Source organism: Nerophis ophidion, linkage group LG22 (assembly GCF_033978795.1).
Source record: "Nerophis ophidion isolate RoL-2023_Sa linkage group LG22, RoL_Noph_v1.0, whole genome shotgun sequence".
Lineage (NCBI taxonomy): Eukaryota > Metazoa > Chordata > Actinopteri > Syngnathiformes > Syngnathidae > Nerophis > Nerophis ophidion.
In genome coordinates, this window is record NC_084632.1 from 15,932,596 (window position 1) to 15,955,537 (window position 22,942).

A 22,942-nucleotide genomic window follows, 5' to 3' on the forward strand; every position below is an offset into this window, starting at 1 on the left:
GAAAGTTCATTCTTGACTATGTATTCTGACTGTCATCTGGATAGTACAAGGTTGTTGCCATAAATCGAGAAGTTGGTCAACTTTGACGTTCAACTTAGACCATTTAGTAGTAGATTGGACAGTACAGTACATATTCCGTACAATTGACCACTAAATGGTAACACCCGAATAAGTTTTTCAACTTGTTTAAGTCAGGGTCTACGTTAATCAATTCATGGTATAAATATATACTATCAGCATAATACAGTCATTACACAAGTTAGTCATCAGAGTATATGCATTGAGGGTTTGGTTGATATCAGCACTTCAGTCATCAACAATAATATCATCTGAGAAATGGCCATTGAAACCGTGTAGGTCTGACTTCGTAGGATATGTACAGCGAGCAGTGAACATAGTGAGCTCAGAAAGCATAAGAACAAGTATATACATTTGATTATTTACATTTAATTAATTACAATCTGGGGAGGTGGGATGTGGTGGGGGGAGCATGTTAGTCCAGGGTTGTAGCTGCCTGGAGGTGGTCTTTTAGTGTGGTTTTGAAGGAAGGTAGAGATGCATTTGCTTTTACACCTGTTGGGAGTGCATTCCATATTGATGTGGCATAGAAGGTGAATAGCGAAAAAGACACAAAATTAGCGCTTGTTCGCGGCATTTTTATAACTTTGTGAGGATTAAGATTAATTTTCATCTTAACGGGAAAGATAGAAACATCCCATCAGTCGGCATCGCAGTGAGAGTAGACATTGTACAGTAACTGATTTAGTTTAATTTGTTCGTTGTTTATGTTTCTTGTTCTAAGCTCTGGAACACTCTGCCGCTCTTAAGACCCACTTTTATTCTTTGGCTTTTAACACTACGTGAGTTGTGTGGTCCTCTGTCCTCTGTTGTCCTCTGTGTTTTTTATACACTTTGATTTCTATTTTACTGTTTTAATTGAGTTTACCCTTTAAAATAGTTTTTAATCATATTTGTTTTTATATTGTTTTTATTGGTTTTATATTCATTTATTTTTTGTTTTTATTCAGTCATTGGTGGAGCATAATATATATATATTTTTAATATATATATATATTTTTTACAATTGTTTTTAACATGGCTGTGCAGCGCTTTGGAAACGTTATTGTTGTTTAAATGTGCTATATAAATAAAGTGGATTGGATTGGATTGGATTGTTCAGCACTTTGCAATGGTGCTCTGTTAATCCCACAGCTTCTAATATGTGTACTGTACTTCATCCTCCTTATACTCAGGCTCAAAAATAAGGTTTTAGGTCATGAAGGAACTCTCCTGACGGAATAAATAAAGTACTATCTAATCTAATCTAATCTAATCTAATCTAATCTAATCGAATCAAGTGTCCCAAAGTAGTCTTTGTTGTCTATACAGCGGTAGCGCAACTGTAAAACCGCATGTTGTTGAAGGGAAATTAATGCGTAGGCTGGAAATGAGTAACATATGTAGATATTACATGTTATTATAAATATGACTTACTACATACTTTTTACTACATACTACACACTGTTACTACATTATATAAAATGTTGGAGGTTTTTGGATGTTTTTTAGAGCGCTACACAGGCGGAATTGAGCGAATGCCGTTAGCTCCATTGTTAGCTGACTTTTCTAGGGACTTTTTGCTAGTGTTTATTTACAAGGTAGAATGCATAAAAACTAGAGATGTCCGATAATATCGGCAGTCCAATATTATCGACCGATAAATGCTTTAAAATGTAATATCGGAAATTATCGGTATCCGTTTCAAAATTATTGGTATCGGTTTGAAAAAGTAAAATTTATGACTGTGTACACGGACATAGGGGGAAGTACAGAATGCCAATAAGCCTTTGTGTGCCGGCTAAATCACATAATATCTACGGCTTTCCACACACACAGGTGAATGCAAGCATACTTGGTCAACAGCCATACAGGTCACACTGAGGGTGGCAGTGTAAACAACTTCCACACTGTTACGAATATGCGCCACATTGTGAACCCACACCAAACAAGAATGACAAACACATTTCGGGAGAACAGCCGCACCATAACACAACAGAACAAACACCCAGAAACCCTTGCAGCACTAACTCTTCCAGGAAGCTACAATATACACCCCCAGCTATCCACTAAACCTCCCTGCCCCCCCTACCTTAACCCCGCCACACCGAACCCCGCCTACCTCAACATCCTCTTGCTCGCTCAGGGAGAGCATGTCCCAAATTCCAAGCTATTTATTTGAGGCATGTTAAGAAAATAATGCATTTGGTGACTTCAATAATAAATATGGCAGTGCCGTGTTGGCATTTTTTTTTCCATAACTTGAGTTGATTTATTTTTGGAAAACCTTGTTTAATTCATCCAGCGGAGCATAACAACAAAATTGGGCATAATAATGTGTTAATTCCACGACTGTGTATACCGGTTTGGTTGATGTCGGAATCGGTAATTACTGTGCGATACTACCCGTCGAGTGCAATACGTCCGACACTGATTGTTATTTATTACTTCGGTACTCTTGTCTTGTTCTGTACATTGTACAGTGTTTTGTATTTCTATAGTGTTTCGCATATTGTACAGGATTGCTTATTATTTTTAGTGGATAGTAGTCTGTTTATTTCAATTGTTAGTTTTATTCCCTTATTACTACCTCTTGTGTTATTTATTTCACCCCATATTTGTTCCCACTACCGCACCTTAAATTGGAGTCTTAAATCTTGTTATATGCAAATATAATGACAATAAAGTCCATTCTATTATATTTTTATTCTATTCTAATTAAGAGTTGTACAATATCGGAATATTGGATAGCGGCAAAAAATTCATTATCGGACATCTCTAATGAAAACATAAAAATGTGTTCTCGTCTTAAAAGGGGATCTTAACTGCAAAATTCCCCAAAAAGTGCACAGTTTTTGAAGCAGGGTTTGACGTATGATATACGTACCCCGGGGTCACATGCTATGCGACTTTTTGAGAAAAACTGAGTTCAATTATAATTATTATTATTATTTTTAAAGGCAGAAAGGTAATGTCATGGCCAGTTGGTGGCCAAGGATTCACCCCAGCAACAGAGAAGGCACCTGTACCCTCTGAGCAAAGATATCAGCTTACTTCCTGTTCTGGGGCGATTGTTTCCAATTTTGCAGCCGTAGTCGCATCATTAATACACGATTCTTGCATTTTACACACTCCAGCTGCAGGCTGATTGGAGAATGTTTGTTAAAAAAAACGTTTAAATTGAATGTGTTTGTGTTCTCTCAGGTGCAGATGTGACACATACAAACGGCAACTCGCAGGGCGTCGGGTTTCTACACGGACGTTCGTGTTACCAACTATCATCACTAATTCATCCGCGCTCTTCTCCCCGAAGCTTTGGGCGGTCGGGCAACTAAATAAGGGGGGAGGTCAGTGTATTTTTAATCTTTATGCCAGAGCAGTTGCACCATCAGGGCTCCCTGAGGAGTGCGCAGATGCAGAACAGGGAGGCTATGAGCCCGCAGGACTCCAAGGCAGCAGGGGCAGAGGCCATGGAGGGTAACAAGGCCCAGAGCCCAAGTCAGGGGTCTATGGAGCCCACGGCCCCGCCGCTCCCTCCCTCTTCGCCGCCGCCAACGGGACCGCCGGAATACCCACGGCCGAGGCTGGTTTTCCACACTCAACTGGCGCACGGAAGCCCGACAGGCCGAATCCATGGGTTCACTAATGTCAAGGAGCTGTACGCCAAGATTGCTGAGGTTTTCAACATCTCTCCCTCGGAGGTACTGGACTGGTTATGTATGCAACCTGTATTGTTACTATATTTCATTCAAACTAAATTCAAGGGCTTTCTTTTAGAACAATGGTTCTTAACCTGGGTTCGATCGAACCCTAGGGTTTCGGTGAGCCGGCCTCAGGGGTTCGGTTGACTCATAGTGTAAATAAAAACTTCTCCCTATCGGCGCATTATGGATACGGCAACAGCAGAAGTCACACTGATTTTCAGGTGTCTAATTTGTTGTGAATTCATGCACTGTGTTGGTTTTGTTTCTTTTAACAAGGTGATGGTCATGCATGGATCATTTTGTGCACCAGTACAAAAAAACATATAACTTTGTCTTGTATTTGAAAATGTATGATTTTTTTTTCACTAAAGAAGGGTTTGGTGAATGTGCGTATGAAACTGGTGGGGTTCAGTACCCCCAACGAGGTTAAGAACCACTGTTTTAGAACATTCCGACACCTGCAGGTGGGTCAGTTTCCACAATTACCTTCACATGCGTCATCTTCAAGGTTTGAAACTCAGGACGCAGGATGTAACAATTACCGATACAATGATAAACACGGTGACATTCTCAATGGTTAGTATTACCGTTTAAAATGTCAACCATCGAACGATTGTAACTGATTACCACACGTTAAAGAACTTAGTGCCCATTTCTTAGAGAAGCTCGATGGCCTGCTGATCGCTTGCTATTAATCAATCAATCAATCAATGATTATTTATATAGCCATAAATCACTAGTGTCTCAAAGGGCTGCACAAACCACAACACAAACCACAACGACATCCTCGGTAGCTGGCTTGCTGACGTGCAAATTGCTTGCGAGCTTAAATGCTTACATGAGTACAAGAAACATTTAAGTTTTAAAAATTAAAATTGGTTAAAATATGACAGTGTGTGTATAAGTACTTTTTAACAACATTCAACAAGAGTGATAATATTTACAACCGTGATCATTTTGGTCACATTAAACATGACATTTTTGTATCGTTACATCCCTACTTACTTACCTTTCACATTTGTACGATACCAGTACTCAACGGTACCACTTTTTGCTACTTTTATGTGGAAATAAACAAAAAAATATTTATGTATATTTTGTAATATTGAGTTTTTTTTATGTAACATCTAACAGTGAGCTGATAATAATAGCTGTGATGTCCATTTGTTATATCTTGTTTTCTTACACTTCTCAGTCTCATTTGCAAGTATTATATAGTACAGTGGTTCTCAAATGGGGGTACGCGTACCCCTAGGGGTACGTGAGATTTTTTTTTAAATATTCTAAAAATAACAACACTTCAAAAATCCTTTATAAATACATTTATTGAATAATACTTCCACAAAATATGAATGTAAGTTCATAAACTGTGAAAAAAAATGCAACAGTGCAATATTCAGTGTTGACAGCTAGATTTGTGGACATGTTCCATAAATATTGATGTTAAACATTTCTTTTTTTGCGAAGAAATGTTTAGAATTAAGTTCATGAATCCAGATGGATCTCTATTACAATCCCCAAAGAGGGCACTTTAAGTTGATGATTACTTTTATGTGTAGAAATCTTTATTTATAATGGAATAACTTGTTTACTTTACAACAAGTTTTTAGTTATTTTTATATCTTTTTTTCCAAATAGTTCAAGAAAGACCACTATAAATAAGCAATGAGCAGTTATACAATTTAGTAAATCAGAAACTGATGACATAGTGCTGTATTTTACTTCTTTATCTCTTTTTTCAACTAAAAATGCTTTGCCCTGATTAGGGGGTACTTGAATTAAAAAAAATATTCACAGGGGGCTACATCACTGAAAAAAGGTTGAAAACCACTGATATAGTAGACTGCATTACAGATGTGACATTATTGAACGGATCAAGCCTTTTGAACAGCTCTCTGAATAAGAATCATCTTCTTTAGCCAAGTGTGTAACACACTAGGAATGTGACGTGATTCTGTGCTCTTTTTTTTAAATCCAAAAAACAAGAAAAAACACATCAACGAAAAGGGAGCGAAATACCGTGACAGCCATTTGCGGCACCATCTTGGTATGAAAAAAGGTGCAGACATTAAAGAAGACAAGGACTTGAAAGACAATAAAAGATCACAGAGATGATTAATTGATTAATTGATACTTTTATTAGTAGATTGCACAGTACGGTACATATTCCGTACAATTGATCACTAAATGGTAACACCCGAATAAGTTTTTCAACTTGTTTAAATTGGGGTCCACGTTAATCAATTCATGGTACAATGAGCTGACATTTCAGAGGAACTATTTCTACATACAGCTACAAAAGTAAAACACAACAAATAATAAAATACATATATACATTTTCTGTTCCCTTATTTGTGTGTTTTTTTTGTTGTAAAAATGCACATGTGCTACTAAGTTTTTATAAGTTACAGAAAATTATAAGTAGTGCTATGATAGTCACTATCAAAGCATGGGGATATGGCACCTTTTAATGGAATATTTACAATAAAAACACAACAAAAATTGAAATATATTTAACGTTTCAGAATAAACCCCACAAATCCAGTACCAGTGGTTTACATTTAAATTATTTGTATCGATATCTTATATCATAACTGCTACCAGTGATTGTTAAAAATAAAAAAAGAACTACAATAATAAACCAGTCTTTTGAACGGCTCTTTGAAAGGAATGGCTCCTCATGAATTGATTAACGTGGACCCCGACGTAAACAAGTTGAAAAACTTATTCGGGTGTTACCATTTCGTGGTCAATTGTACGGAATATGTACTGTACTGGGCAATATACGAATAAAAGTTTCAATTAATCAATCAATCAATCAATCAATCAATCAATCAATCAATCAATAAAGATCTGACCCCCCTTCAAAGAGACATAAATCCTATCTCCACTTTGCATGCAGTGCAATGTATAGGCAACAGAGCTATAAAGATGGCCGATACGTTGGAAGTAAAGTTTCAGAATGTTGCTGCAAAACTGAAGATAGGATTTTCATTTTTGAAATTATATACTACGAATTCATGGCAAGGATGCATTTTTGTTCCCAGTTTGTCTTTGGTGTGTTTTCATAGTCAGGAAGTAGTAGTTAACGTACAGTTCGTACCAGCTGTTTGTTGTAGTTATAACAACAATTTTGGAAATATGGAAAATGCCACGTAAAATTGCTAATGCTAATTAGTAGCATGTATATGGTTTCCATCCATTTTCATTCACACTCACATTCACACATCCAAAGCCTTGATTTTGAGCACTTTATGTCAGGCATGCTTGCTTTATTGGCATAAAAAAATGGCCACCTACTAATTCACCTGTTTGCACGCCAAATGCTTAAGTTGGTGCATAGTCACGTGCAACAAAGGTATCAAAATATGGTAGTTTGATTTTTCATGAATCAATACTTGCTAGTCCTGAACAAATTTGGTACAAAAGTACTGAAATTGGTACTCATCTTTACTCAGGACTAGGGTTGTACGGTATACAGTATAGTACCGCGATACTAATGAATAATTTTTGGTATTATACTGCCTCTGAAACGTAACGGTTCCGGACCACCCCACGCCGGCGTCGAAGTCACTCGTGACATTGTTGGTTTACGAGCAGAGGAGCATGTTCGGTCGCACACAATCACGGAATACTTACAAGCAGAGACAGTGTGTAGACAGAAAAGGGAGAACGAACGTATTTTGCCTTAAAAGCTATAACACTGAAACGCCTTCTGGAAGAAATGCTTTAAGACATTGGTGTCAAACTCTGGCCCGCGGGCAAAATCTGACCCGTCGTGTAATTTAATTTGGCCTTTGAGGCAATAACAACTTAGCATTAGAGCTGGCCCGCCGGTGTTATACAGCGTCAGTGCCGCTGTAACACCGCATTCACCGCTAATACTCATACTTGCCAACCCTCCTAATTTTCCCGGTAGACTCCCCAAGTTTAGTGCGCCTCCCGAAAATCTCCCGGGGCAACCATTCTCCCGAATTTCTACCGATTTCCACCTGGACAACTATATTTCAGGCACTGCCTTTAGCGTCCTCTACAACCTGTCATCACGTCCGCTTTTCCTCCATACTAACAGCGTGATACATAATATTTGTGGCTTTTACACACACACACACACACACACACACACACACACACACACACACACACACACAAGTCAATGCAACGCATACTTGGTCAACAGCCATACAGGTCACAATGAGGGTGGCTGTATAAATAACTTTAGCCACATTAAACACGAATGACAGACACATTGCAGGTGAACATCCGCACCGTAACACAACAGAACAAATACCCAGAATCCTTTGCAGCACTAACTCTTCCGGTAAACTTCCAGCAAACTGACCAATATTTAACGTTTTATTCCTGCATTTTCTCTTGCTACTTCAAGGCTTGAATGTTTGGTTCATTCATTATTGTTATTTTATTTTCAAATTTACTATTAGCCTGTGGAAACATTTTTAAATTTACCTCAGAAGATTGCAAATAGAAAAAAAGGCATTACATTTTTATTTAAATTTTATTTGATATGCCATTTATATTTTTTTATTATTATTATTATTATTATTATTTCAAACTGGATTTTGCATGTCACGAAAGTTATATAAGCCTTGCTTGTTCAATATTTAATGCAAAAATTGTTTGGGTCCCTATTAAAAGGTTAATTTGTTCAACCTTGGCCCGCGGCTTTGTTCCATTTAAAATTTTGGCCCACTCTGTAGTTGAGTTTGACACCCCTGCTTTAAGACATGGTTAGAGTGTGAATGATGTCTGTCTACCTGTTTTGGCCCTGTGATGAGATGGCGACTTGTCCAGGGTGTACACTGCCTTCTGCCCGAATACAGCTGAGATAGGCTCCAGCACCCCCCGCCACTCCGAAAATGGATGGATGAAGGGATAGCTAGCTAGGGGCTAACGTCCATCCGCCGTCGGCAGTGTTTTATCGACTTCGAAATCTCTACTCCTCGCCTCCATGGCGTCAAATAAAGTAAGTTTCTTACAAGTATCATCCCTTCACGATGAGGAATAGCTAAACATGTTTCACTACACACCGTAGCTCACCGGCATCAAAATGTAAACAAACGCCATTGGTGGATCTATACCTGACATCCACTGTAATGATATCAAGTACAGGCACGTATCTAGCCGATTGTCACAGTTAGTTTGTGACGAATCCCAAGATGCAGAGAAAGAGGCAGGCATTGAATGAGAAAACATGATTTAATATAAATACTAAAACAAGAACTGACCAAAGGGGTACAACAAAAAGCGCGCACGAGGCGGATAACCAACTAAGAGAGCTAGCATAGGAGCTAGAAAACAAAAGGAACTTAGCATGGAAGCTAGCAAAAACAAAAATAGGCCTAGCGTGGAAGCTAGCGGGGAGCGAGCAGGAAAACAGAAGTTGTACTTGTAATATGAAAACTAACTGGAAGCAGGGGAAAAAAAAAGTAGGCTACAAACATCTAACAAATATAGCTTACCGCTACGCTGCAAAGACACGACACGTACGACACGACAGGAGCGACATGCAATACGTGACAATAATCCAGCACTGATTGGAGGAACAAAACAGGTACAAATAGGATCGGGCTGATTGACACCAGGTGTGACCAGGTGCCAATCAGCCACAGCTAAGGGGAAACAGCGCCCAGGGAGAAACACAGGAAACAGACAAAATAAGAGCGCTGACAGGAAACACTACACACACACAGAGGAAACAAAGACACATACAGAGGGAAAAACTCAAACATAGACTAACTGTGAGGGGCAAGACTGACACCGATACTACTATGATTATGTCGATCATTTTTGGCATCACAACATCTTCTTTCGTTTAAAAAAAAATGTACATTATGTTTATAAACTCAAGAAACATTTCCCTGGACACATGAGGACTTTGAATATGACCAATGTATGATCCTGTAACTACTTAGTTGGTATCAGATTGATACACAAATATGTGGTATCATCAGAAACTAATGTAAAGTATCAAACAACAGAAGAATAAGTGATTATTACATTTTAACAGGAGTGTAGATAGAACATGTTGAGAGAGAAAGTAAGCAAATATTAACAGTAAATGAACAAGTAAATTATTCATTCGTTTTCTACCATTTGTCCTTAATAATGTTGACAAAATAATAGAATGCTAAATGATACAATATGGTACTGCACATGTGAGCAGACTAATTATGAGCCTTTGTTTGTTTACTTACTATTAAGACAAGTTGTCTTGTATGTTCACCATTTTATTTAAGGACTTAACTGCAATAAGAAACATGTTTAATGTACCCAATGATTTTTTGTTAAAATAAAGCCAATAATGCAATTTTTTTGTGGTTTCCTTTATTTAAAAAAGTACTGAAACGTCTCAAAATAATTTCAGTACCGGTACCAAAATATTGATATTGTTACAACACTACTCAGAACACAATAACTGTTATTTATTGTTAAATAAAACATATGTACTGTACACTTATTGACTATAACCTAATGTTACAAAAACTAAAGCAAGCGCTGCATAAAAATGTCTGCCGTTAGCAAAAAAGTGTGCGAGGTTAAAGTTTGCAGGGGTGTACAATGATGGTAATGATAGAGGAGTTCCACAAGAGCTCTCAAACAAAAATACTGTGTTAAGTAACGCGTGATAAGCCGGAAACTCTTCTACATTAGTTTCATGCATTGACTTATAAATAAGGTCATGCACTTCCCATAATGCAATATTTTTGCCTTGAACGTGATTGTGCTATTCAAACTTACCAGCAAATGATTTGAACCATAAGCTCTATGAGGTGGACGTCCAGCAAATATCAGGCTGGTCAGCCATTTTTCATCAGACAAATTTGCAGAATTTGTCTGTCCGCTCCCTAGAAAGACATACATAATATGTTTTTATTGTGATTCTAGCAGGCTAAAATGCTTGATTTAGCACAGGGGTCGGGAACCTTTTTGTCTGAGAGAGCCAAGAAGCCAAATATTTTAAAATGTATTTCCCTAAGAGCCATATAATATTTTTTTTAACACTGAACACAACTAAACGTGTGCATTTTTAAGTAAGACCAACATTTCCAGAGTATAGTAGGTCTCTTATTCTTTGTAGTAATATTGTTATTCTGAAGTTAACTGTCGAGGATGCATGGCCTGCGGGCCTGCAGCAAAGCGTGATGTTGCCAGGACCGGCCTCGAAATCAGCGACAGGTACGTAGAAGGCCCACCTGGGCCTTTTTATCAAATCACCTGTCGCTCTGTTATAAGCAGCAGCCAGGAGGAGAGACAGGGTTGGGACTGGAGCCAGAGCACGAGTGAGGACGAAAGAGAAAAAGACAATTGCTAGAAAGCAACTGAGAGAAAATATTCCTTGGCCAAATTATTGAGAAAAATTTAAATAAAACAATATTGTAACAGTAACAGTACACCAGGGCAAAGCATACTCCAATCAGCAGAAGTCCTGTTATCATTATTCCGAATATATACAGTCATAGTCAAAGGTTGAAATGCACTTGTGGAGAACATGATGCCGTGGCTGTTTTGAGTTTCCGGTGGTTTCTGCAACTCTTATTTTTTGTGATAGTGATTGGAGCACATACTTTTTAGTCACTAAAAATATTCATGAAGTTTGGTTCTTTTATGAATTAATTATGGGTCTACTGAAAATGTGACCAAATGTGCTTGATCAAAAGTATACATACAGCAATGTTAATATTTGGTTACATGTCCCTTGGCAAGTTTCACTGCAATAAGGCGCTTTTGGTTGCCATCCACAAGCTTCTGGTTCAATTTTTGACCACTCCTCTTGATAAAATTGGTGCATTTCAGCTAAATTTGTTGGTTTTCTGACAAACTTCATGAATGTTTTTTTGTGACAGACAAGTGTGTGCTCCAGTCACTCTATCACAGGGAATTGGGAGTTGTGGAGATCGTTGGAGACTCGGGACGGCCATGACATTATGTCCTTCACAGGTGTATGTAAACTTTTGACCACGACTTTAGATGTCTTCAATGTCCTCGACTGAAAGAATTGCAAGGCACACGACCCTCCATTTCTGTCTAGAGTCCATCTTGTATCCAGCAACAAACGTCCCATCAGGACAATTGGTTCCCAGTAGGATTGTACAATATATCCGTACTGATAAAGAACCGCAGTACGAATGAATTAAAAAAGGTATTTCGTTGCTTCTGAAAAATACAGTTGTTGTTTTTTTGGGACATCACAGCACATCGTCGTCATGTCGTAAGATTGCTGCTAAAACGAGCAGATGCGCATATTAGACAAGGCACACGCACTTACAAGCAGAAACAGTGTGGAGATAGAAAAGGGAGAATAGATGCATTTTGGCCAAGGAACGATAACGTTGAAGCCATTGACACTCCGCAAGAGGTGCTTAGCTCTTGCTCTGGTTAGCCATTAGCGAGTTAGCCGTTGGCTGTCTAGCGGCTAACGTCCATCCACAGTCAGTAATGTTTTAGCTACTTATAAATCACTATTACACGCTGCCATGGCGACAAATAAACAAAGTTCCTTACAAGCATCATCCTTGCAAGATGAGGAATAGCTAAATATGCTTTACAACACACTGTAGGAAAATACAATAGCTAACCGCTGACAGCAAGCTGGCGCTCCTTAATGTAAACAAATACCATAGGTGGATCTATACAAACATCGACTGTAACGATACCAAGTACAAGAGTCGTATAAAGTCGATACTACAGTGATTTGGTCTATTTTTTTATCACCACATTTTTTGTTTTTTTATTGTCAATAAACCCTGGCATGGTCTGGACTACAGGCAGGCCAGTCCAGTACCCGCACTCTTTTACATTGAAGCCACGCTGTTGTAACACATAGCTTGGCATTGTCTTGCTGAAATAAGCAGGGGCGTCCATGATAATACTGCTTGGATGGCAACATATGTTGCTCCAAAACCTGTATGTACCTTTCAGCATTAATGGTGCCTTCACAGATGTGTAAGTTACCCATGTCTTGGGCAGTCATACACCCCCATACCATCACAGATGATGGCTTTTGAACTTTGTGCCTATAATAATCTGAGTGATTCTTTTCCTCTTTGTTCCGGAGGACACAACGTCCACAGTTTCCAAAAACAATTTGAAATGTGGACTCGTCAGACCACAAAACACATTTCCACTTTGCTTCAGTCCATTTTAGAAGAGCTCAGGCCCAGCGTTTCTGGGTGTTGTTGATAAATGGCTTTTGCTTTGCATAGTAGAGTTTTAACTTGCACTTATAGCGACAAACTGTAGTTACTGACAGTGGTTTTCTGAAGTGTTCCTGAGCCCATGTGGTGATATCCTTTACACACTGGTGTCGGTCTTTGATGCAGTACCGCCTGAGGGATCGAAGGTCGCTTATGTTCAGTGATTTCTTGAGATTCTCTGAATCTTTTGATGATATTACGTACCGTGGAACGTGAAATCTCTAAATTCCTTGCAATAGCTTGTTAAGAAATATTGTTATTAAACTGTTCGACAATTTGCTCAGACCTTTGTTCACAAAGTGGTGACCCTCACTTCATCCCTGTTTGTGAATGACTGAGCATTTCACCCACCTGTTCCCAATTAGCCTGTTCACCTGTGGGATGTTCCAAATACGTGTTTGATGAGCCTTCCTCAACTTTCTCAGTCTTTTTTTCCTCTTGTGCCATCTTTTTTTAAACATATCGCGGGCATCAAAGTTTTCCAGTTCGAACGTTAAGTATCTTGTCTTTGCAGTCTTTGGCCGTGCGCAACCCGAGGGTCCCTGGTTCAAATCCCACCCAGTACCAACCTCGTCACGTCCGTTGTGTCCTGAGCAAGACACTTCACCCTTGCTCCCGATGGGTGCTGGTTGGCGCCTTGCATGGCAGCTCCCTCCATCAGTGTGTGAATGTGTGTGTGAATGGGTAAATGTGGAAGTAGTGTCAAAGCGCTTTGAGTACCTTGAAAGTAGAAAAGCGCTATACAAGTACAACCCATTTATTTATTTATTTATTTAACCCTAAAATAGGATCTTGGTGGTCTGAAGAACCCCCAGGAGGGCAAGCCCCACACTAACCAATAATAAATAAATTACTTATTAACATTAACGCAACTTCTTGAACATAAAAAAGCATGAGAATGTTTTATATTTTGAACGTTATTTTTAACACTGTGATTACAAGTGGAATTATTCATTACTTATCGTGTTAAGCAATGTCAGCTCAGATTTATCCGAGAGCCAGATGCAGTCTTTAAAAGAGCCACATATGACTCTAGAGCCATTGGTTCCCTACCCTTGATTTAGCAGCAGCTTTTGCAAAAATGTGCTCATAAATTGCAATGTCTCCCCCATAACAATACATCATTTTGGGATTTTATGAGTTTGTTTTCAGTGTTCTTTGCAACTGAGAGTCTGACAATTATTTTTTAAATCAGATTAATCACACTTAAAATTTTTGATCAATCACAGTAAATTACTTGCCTACAATGATTTAAATTAATTGTTTAGAAAAACTTTCAGAAAATATTTTTATAATGTAATCCATAAACATTTTTTAAATGTCTTTCTTGCTAAAAGTTGTATCAGGGTGTATTTTGGAGTGAAACTTGCCACCAGTCGGAGTCTCCTCACTCCCGTATGCATTGACCTGATCACTGACCGTAAAACAACCAGTGCCAATGTTCTATCGATTTTGGCAACCGACCGACAAACGCAAATATTTCAACTGTTATCCGTGAACAAAAAAATACCCATCCAAAACAGCTTCATCATGGAAACATTGTTACTCCTCAATTAAGTAGTCAGTTTAAATTATATTGCATTCATTTTATCGTCTACATCAGTGGTTCTTAACCTGGGTTCGATCGAACCCTAAGGGTTCGATGAGTCGGCCTCAGGGGTTCGGCGGAGCCTCCGCCACTGAAGTATAGACACATCCGAATTATCGTGTAAATAAAAACTTCTCCCTGTCGGAGTATTATAGATACCCCCAAACAATGTTCCCTCTAATTTTTCATCTGATTTGCAGGTTTTTTGATTGATTGATTGAAACTTTTACTAGTAGATTGCAAAGAAAGAGAATACATTATATGAAACAGTACAGTTTACACAGTACAGTACATATTCTGTACAATTGACCACTAAATGGTAACACCCGAATAAGTTTTTCAACTTGGTTAGGTCGGAGTCCACGTTAACCAATTCATTGTAATGTGTGTAAGGTGTGTAATTTGTTGTGAAATCATGCACTGTGTTGGTTTTGTTCTGTGAACAAGGTGATGTTCGTGCACGGTTCATTTTGTGCACCAATAAAAAAACATACGTTTTTCTTGAATTTGGAAAAAAAAAAACTTTTATTTTTCACTAAAGAAGGGTTCGGTGAATGCGCATATGAAACGGGTGGGGTTCGGTACCTCCAACAAGGTTAAGAACCACTGCTCTACATGTCTATTTTCGTTTTAATCACAGTTGAAAAAGCAATATTAATTTTGTAGACAATTACATCATGAGGTAGTTCACAATGTAAATTAACGGACAGTAGGCATGTTGACAAATACAGCGTGAGGAAGATTACAAATTGCCGTTTAGATACGTATTTAAGTTGCTCAATAACAGACAAAGTTAACCCGTCTTCGCTCTGAATGGTCTTTTGTTGGCCCCACTATGGACTGGACTCTCACTATTATATTAGATCCACTATGGACTGGACTTTCACAATATTCCGCTAGACCAGGGGTCAGCAACGCGGTGCCCGCGGACACCAGGTCGCCTGTAAGGACCAGATGAGTAGTCCGCTGGCCTGTTCTAAAAATAGCTCAAATAGCAGTACTTACCAGTGAGCTGCCTCTATTTTTTCTTTTTTTTAAATTTACTAGCAAGCTGGTCTCGCTTTGCTCGACATTTTTTAATTCTAAGAGAGACAAAACTCAAATAGAATTTGAAAATCCAAGAAAATATTTTAAAGAATTGGTCTTCACTTGTATAAATAAATTCATTAATTTTTTTTACTTTGCTTCTTATAACTTTCAGAAAGACAATATTAGAGAAAATATACAACCTTAAAAATGATTTTAGGATTTTCAAACACATATATGCACCTTTTTACCTTTTAAATTCCTTCCTGACAATTTAAATCAATGTTCAAGTAAATTTATTTTTTTTATTGTAAAGAATAATAAATGATTTTTTATTTAATTCTTCATTTTAGCTTCTGTTTTTTCAACGAAGAATATTTGTGAAATATTTCATCAAACTTATAATGATTAAAATTAAAAAAAATAATTCTGGCAAATCCAGAAAATTTGTAGAATCAAATTTAAATCTTATTTCAAAGTCTTTTGAATTTCTTTTAAAATTTTTGTTCAGGAAAATCTGGAATAAATAATGATTTGTCTTTGTTAGAAATATAGCTTGGTCCAATTTGTTATATATTATAACAAAGTGCAGATTGGATATTAACTTATTGAAAACATGTAATCAAAATTTAAAAATTAATCTTAATCAGGAAGAATTAGTAGTGATGTTCCATTATTATTTTTTTTTTTTTTCAAAAAGATTCGAATTAGCTAGTTTTTCTATTCATTTTTTTCGGTTGAATTTAGAATTTTTAAGAGTCGAAACTGAAGATAAACTATCTTTCAAAATTTAATTTCAATTTTTTTCGTGTTTTCTCCTCTATTAAACCATTCAATTAAGTGTTCTTTTCATCATTTATTCTCTACAAAAAACCTTCCGTAAAAGGAAAAAAAATATACGAGGGAATGACAGACAGAAATACCCATTTATATATATATATATATATATATATATATATATATATATATATATATATATATATATACATCTGCAGTCCTCTCCAAGGTTTTTCATAGTCATTCACATTAACATCCCACTGGGTTGTGAGTTTTTCCTGGCCCTTATGTGGGATTTGAACCGCGGATGTCATTGTGGCTTGTGGAAGCCCTTTGAGACACTTGTGATTTAGGGCTATATAAATAAATATTGATTGATTGATTGATTGATTGATTGAATGGTACCCATCTCTACTTGTAATAGTAGAATGTGGTCCACAGTGGTTTGACTGGTGAGACCCGTGTATCATGATTGATGTTTCCAGTTCAAATCCTGTTTACAATCAGTATACCCAGGTTTCTATCATTGATTGATTGAAACCTGGCGAAAACATAACCTCATTGAAGAAGGTAATAATTGCAATTTCACTGTGGCAGAGTTGTTTCATATCCAAATCGGCGTTCCGAAAGTTGAAGATGCATTTGTTTACATGGTTATGTAATTTGATAGAACCCACTATCGAGTTACGCACCCGGTTGCTTTTTTTTCAAAGAAGCTGCTAAATTCGACAGAACACCGCCTTTCAGTTAACCATCCAAAATAGTTTCCGTGTTTAATCTGCGTTTATACCTGAACAATGTTCATGAACATTTTTGGTAGGATTAATCGCTCAGGTTAAATCATTAACTTTGGCATGTCTGGTTCTTGCACATTGCTTTTTGTTCAAGTAACTATTGAGCGTTGATCGCAGTGATCTTTATTGGTAAATGACAGAGAGTGAGAGATTTTCGACGCAAGTCAATGTCAAAAGGGAAGTGAGGATGTTTTGTTTACTCCATTACCCAGAACCAGAAGAGGGTCTGAGGAAATGTGAGCGTTCTGCTGGAAGAATAGAGATGTTGTCCTAGTTTGTCTACACAAAAACAAACATAACATCTTGGTGCAGGCGGCTTTTGTGATAGCGTTTCTGTTCTCAGTCATGCATTCATCTGTGTATGTGTGTGTTTATGTGTGTGAGCGCGCATTTACTGTGTGTGATTGACGGTAGGGGGAAGTGGGTCATTAAGGCGTTGTTTTTGTTTAATTTTGGGCATTGATGGAATTTGCGTGAATTGGTGCGATTGGAACATCACAAAATCCTGAAGGATCTGATAAGCAAAAGCAAAAGGAACACATTAAACCATGAATTGATTTAAGTTGAAAAACTTATTCGAGTGTTACCATTTAGTGGTCAATTGTACGGAATATGTACTGTACCGTGCAATCTACTGATAAAAGTTTCAATCAATCAATCAATCAAATTACATTGTGTATCGTGAATTATAGTGACTCTACACTCACGCATATAAATACAACTGAATTCAATCGAGTGGGCTTGTCCAGAGATGGACAGTATGTTTTAATCTGCCCAGCAACAAAGCAGTAAATCATCCACAATGCCAATCAGTAGCATTATCCAATCTAGAATTATACCTGAAGGACATACACGTCTGCAGATTAGACCAATTGCATTCCTCAACAGCCAACCTTCATGTTCTTATCAGGAGCCATGATTATGCTGTCTCGATAGCCAAAGGTTTCACAAGATCCATTACACTAATTGATGAGTATAAACTTTTCTGGATATTTTAAAAATACCTTCCATAAACAACAAAAATCTTGAAAAAACCCCCACCAAAAACTAACTGTGTACATTACAGTCTTGACGGATCAACATCCGAACTCTAATTAATGAGAACATCTATGAGGCCTCCAAGAGAAGTGAGAATTCATGATGGTCAAAAGATAAGCAGTCGCTTCTCTTTTTTCTCGTGTGAACTCAACAACAGCAGATGACTTTCCAGTGCAAAGACATGACAAAGAAGACCTTGAACTGTAGTCAGAGTCTCGTATCGCGGCGAACAATATCAGAGAGGAAGAACACCAGGTCAGATAACAGCTGACTGTGGTTATCTTCGATTTCCTTTATGGCTGAAGAAATGGTGGTGCGATATAACCTCTCGTACAATTATCCAACTTTACTGGAAGAAACTATTGATTACGCTCGAGTCTATGGGAAAATGTTCCATTGGAAGTACTGCATTAGGAAAGCAGCCATTAACAAGTCTGTCTTTGACTTTCTACGGACTTTTGAAATAGCAATCAGACAAATGCATAATTGGGACCGAATTGTATATTTGTAATGCACTAATATACAAATATACATTTAAAGGTATGGTTATTTTAGAACTTGTTTTCACCTCATTAGGCTCTCATACCAAGGTCATACATTGAAGTGTCTATTTGTTTGAATGTGGCGCCCTCTGCTGTTCAATCAGTATATAGCATTGCTGGAGATGTTCTTTTATACAGAGCATCATCCAGTAACTCGAATAGATTGAAATAACTGAAATAATTACAAGTAAATAAATTTAAAATAAAACTTAAAAACTGAAGTAAAACTAACTAATATTAACTGAAAACAAAACACGAATGAAAATAAGAAAAAAATGTGTTTAACAAAATAAGTAAATAAGATAAATCAAGACTGGCCATTTTAAATGGGGCTCTTCTGTTGCATCTCATTAGTTTAGGTCAGGGGTTGGCAAAATTCATCAAACAAAAAAAAAAACTGTCTGCTAACGCAAAACATAAAGCTTACAAACCTTTAAAAGTTGAATTTTAATTTTTTTTTTATTTTACTGTCCATTAAGTATTAAATTGAGAAATGAGAGTTATATTGCTTGGGAAGTATTCATGGTTAACTGGTGAGATTAAGTACATGAAACATATACAAAAACAACAGAGAATATCTTCATTTCATAGTTATATTGTGGTTTTATTTTGCTATGGTTGTAGCCACCAAACAATAGTGAGTAATTGAGTAATCAAAGTAATTTCAATTGGTTTGGTTAACCAAGTAATTGCATGAACAAGTATTTTAGGGGAAATAGTCGACCTAAACATTTATTTTTTCTGTTTGCCACAAAAACTTCCATGTTTTTTTTAAATGAATACACATCATCAACACATTTTACAAATGTGCATTAATAAGTAAAAAAAAAAAAGCTCTACACACCACTGCTCTCATGTGAGTTCTATTGCAATGTTGATGTATTTAAAGTTCCTTTTTATTAAGTGCACTGATTAAATAAATAATCAAAGCAACAGAATATAAATTAAAGCTTTTTTTCTAATCCATTCAGTGCACTTTATAACTTGTTATTAATCGTACTTCATATTCATATTGTTTTCCATCAACTCTAGCATGTCAGTGATTGCAATTCCTGCTTCTCAGATCCTCTTCTGCACCCTCAACTCCCACAAAGTGGACATGCAGAAGCTACTAGGGGGGCAGATTGGACTGGAGGACTTTATCTTCGCTCACGTCCGGGGGGAGACAAAAGAGGTGGAGGTGACAAAGACGGAGGACGCGTTGGGCCTCACCATCACAGACAATGGAGCCGGATATGCATTCATAAAGGTCAATCACGACAAATAAAACACTTAAAATTTGGCTTACACGATTAAAAAATTATGAAATTATTTAAAAAACAACAAATTATATTGTTTCCCGCAGAGGATCAAAGAAGGGAGCACCATAGATCGGCTGAAGGCAGTGTGTGTTGGGGATCACATCGAGGCCATCAATGACCAGAGCATTGTGGGATGTCGACATTACGAAGTGGCCAAGATGCTGAAAGAGCAACCAAGAGGAATTCCTTTCACTCTTCGACTGGTCGGACCCAAGAGGGCCTTCGGTGAGACAATTTTGTATAAATTTCTTTTTAATATTCTAAATGTATCGCTTGGCGGGCATCGTGATGCGAGTGGTGCTCTTCCTGGATGAAGATCGGGCTCGGACACAGCGTACAGGTAAGAAATAATGATTTATTAAAACTAAAAACAGACCAGGAACAAAAACACTAAGGCAGAAAAGGCAAACAAAGAGCTACTAGCATGTGAGCTAGAGAAACAAACAGAATTCTTGCTCGAGGCACAACAGGCAAAACAAAATGCTAGCATGAGAGCTAGAAAACACAAAAGGCTAAGCACGGAAGCTACAGGTAGAGGGTCCAAAAACAGGTAGCCGAGTCGTCACTAGAGAAACACAAACTGTACGTACAAAAAAACTACGAGGAGAGAACGGGTGAACGGAAAGGGCAGGCTTGAATACAGAACGTGATTAATGAACACAGGTGTGCGTCAAGGCAGGTGAAAATTAAGTTACCATGGTGACAAAAACAAACAAGGAAGTGCACAAACTAAGAATCGGAAGAGTTCAAGAACAAACAAGATACACAAAAGGACTCAAAAACCAAAACTATATATGATCCGGCCGGCGGATCATAACACTAAATACTGACAATGATTTATATTAGAGCATGATATAGGATAATTTCAAGGTTAGGTAAAGTTATGCATCAGTGTTTCAGCATTCTGTTACCATGTCTTCTTTCAGTATCCCTTTGTTTTATTTCATCAGCTGAGCAGGAAGAGGAAGAGGAAGAGGGTTCTTGTGATTGGCCCCTTGCTAACTAATTAAAGACAACATTCAGACTTGGAAGTATGGATGGGTATCGTGTACATTTTGATCACTAATAGTACCAAGTCGGTACTTTTAAAACTGTGTTGTGCTTAAACAGCGTCCGACCGGCGCCTAAAACCTGGAAAACATCCACAGTAAATGAAAACCTGTAGTTTTTACAGTAAAAGCAAAACAAAAACTGGCAGCTCATTTATCGTTGAAATAAAAGTGGTACAGATTTTTAATTCACAGTAATTTGGTGTAAAAACCAACATATATTTTATGGTAAAATTCTGGTAAATGATGTGTCCATTTTTTCCTCAGTTTTTTTTCCACTGCATTGTAAAAAACTGGAAGCTCAGTCACGAGCATTTCACTGTTTAAAATAACTGGTACTGTTTTTCCACATGCAGTAACGGACTGTAAAAAATGACTGTAGATTTTATTATGATACTGATTTTCAGTATATAGTATTTTTACAGTAAATTTGGCAAAATATTTTAGAGTAGGCAGCTGACAGCTCTGTCGCCAGAATTTTACCGTACAGATAGTAGTCAGTACCGATTTTAAAATTACAGTAGTATGGTGTAAAAACCAATGTAAGTTCTACAGTACAATTCTGACAACTGACTTGCCAGTTTTTTTGTTTTTTAATTTTTTAACTGGCAGCTCAGTCAGCAGAATATTACCGTAAAAATAAAAGTGGTTCTCTCTTTTCATTGACAGTAATGCACTTTAAAAGCAAATACGGTACATTTTAGGGTAAAAAAAAAAATCCTGGCAACTCTGTTTCCACAATTTTACCATATAGATTACAATGCTATCGGTCTCTGAATATTTTCATTCATCCAGGTCTTTTGTTATCCCAGGGCATTCAATTGATCGCAACTGGACTGTTTGGTTTGTCGTAGAATACTTTGTGTCTCTCCGAGAAGGCTTCATCAGTTCATGCTCATAGATTTAGATTGGTCAGATCTAGTCTTAGACTTAGATTGGTCAGATCGTGTCTAGCGGCTGGTGCCAATACCTCAGTAGGGTTCATCAGTTTATGCCCATAGACTTAGATTGGTCAGATCTTGTCTAGCGGCTGGTGCTAAAACCCCAGATATTTATCCTCCAAAACCCCAAATATTTATCCTCGAAAAACCAGGAGTGTGTGCTTGGGCAAGGATGGTTTCGCCCTATCGTAGTGACCAAAACAACTGCTTTGATGCAAATAAGACAATTCTACTGTGAAAGCTAACGACAGTCGTTGAAGTGTAATTTCCGCTCAGTAGCATTGAGGTATTGTGTGGCAGAACGATTGTTGTAGATCGACGACTACCAGTCAAAAATAATCACCCAAGTTAGCATTCCATTCAGTTGTAAACAAATGGCACAAATGGAATTCTGGTCACTTTCTGTGACCAGCATGTTTCTAACTCATGTTAATTGTTTATTAATTGCAGAATCTTTAAGGAATGTTTGAAAGGACAGTGTTTTGTGTGGGAGATAGGTGGTGTCGTAGACAACCTCCTCTGTTCAGGGATGTTTTTTCAACCTTGACATAGTTGGCTTCCCTCACTCTTTCCATCTGTCCTCCCTGTTCAAAAATTTGTACCTTTTTGTTTTCAAAACGAGTGCTGTTTCTTCCTGAGGTGCAAGTAGACAGCTGAGTCTTGGCCTGAAGAGTTTGCCCGTTTATGTTGTACAATGTGTCGTCTTAGTGGTTGTTTTGTTTCCCCAATATATGAATCAGTGCATTCATCATTACACTGGATAGCATACACCAGATTTTTTTTGAGGGTGTGGGGTGATCGGTCTTAAGGATGCACAAGTCTCGGTCTGAGGGTGTTGCCTGGTTTGAAGTGTACTGGGATGTTGTGTTGGTTAAAAATTCTTCTGAGTTCCTCAGATAGACCTGATACA

General features: G+C 37.6%; 1 protein-coding gene and 1 long non-coding RNA gene across 3 annotated transcripts in view; one reads left to right on the forward strand and one right to left on the reverse strand.

The window, feature by feature from the left end:
- The first annotated feature begins 3,470 nt into the window (after positions 1-3,470).
- The window catches only part of gipc3 (GIPC PDZ domain containing family, member 3), a 40,908-nt gene continuing 21,436 nt past the window's right edge, over positions 3,471-22,942 (forward strand). Inside the window, exons 1-3 of the mRNA XM_061883330.1 lie at positions 3,471-3,758; positions 19,805-19,990; positions 20,087-20,267. Coding sequence (XP_061739314.1) covers positions 3,471-3,758; positions 19,805-19,990; positions 20,087-20,267 — 655 coding nt within the window. The remainder of the gene's footprint in view (positions 3,759-19,804; positions 19,991-20,086; positions 20,268-22,942) is intronic.
- LOC133540598 (uncharacterized) overlaps positions 10,083-22,942 on the reverse strand; it is a 48,037-nt gene continuing 35,177 nt past the window's right edge. For both annotated transcript variants that reach the window (XR_009803676.1, XR_009803675.1), the window contains one exon: positions 10,083-10,627. This is a non-coding gene — a long non-coding RNA (uncharacterized LOC133540598). The remainder of the gene's footprint in view (positions 10,628-22,942) is intronic.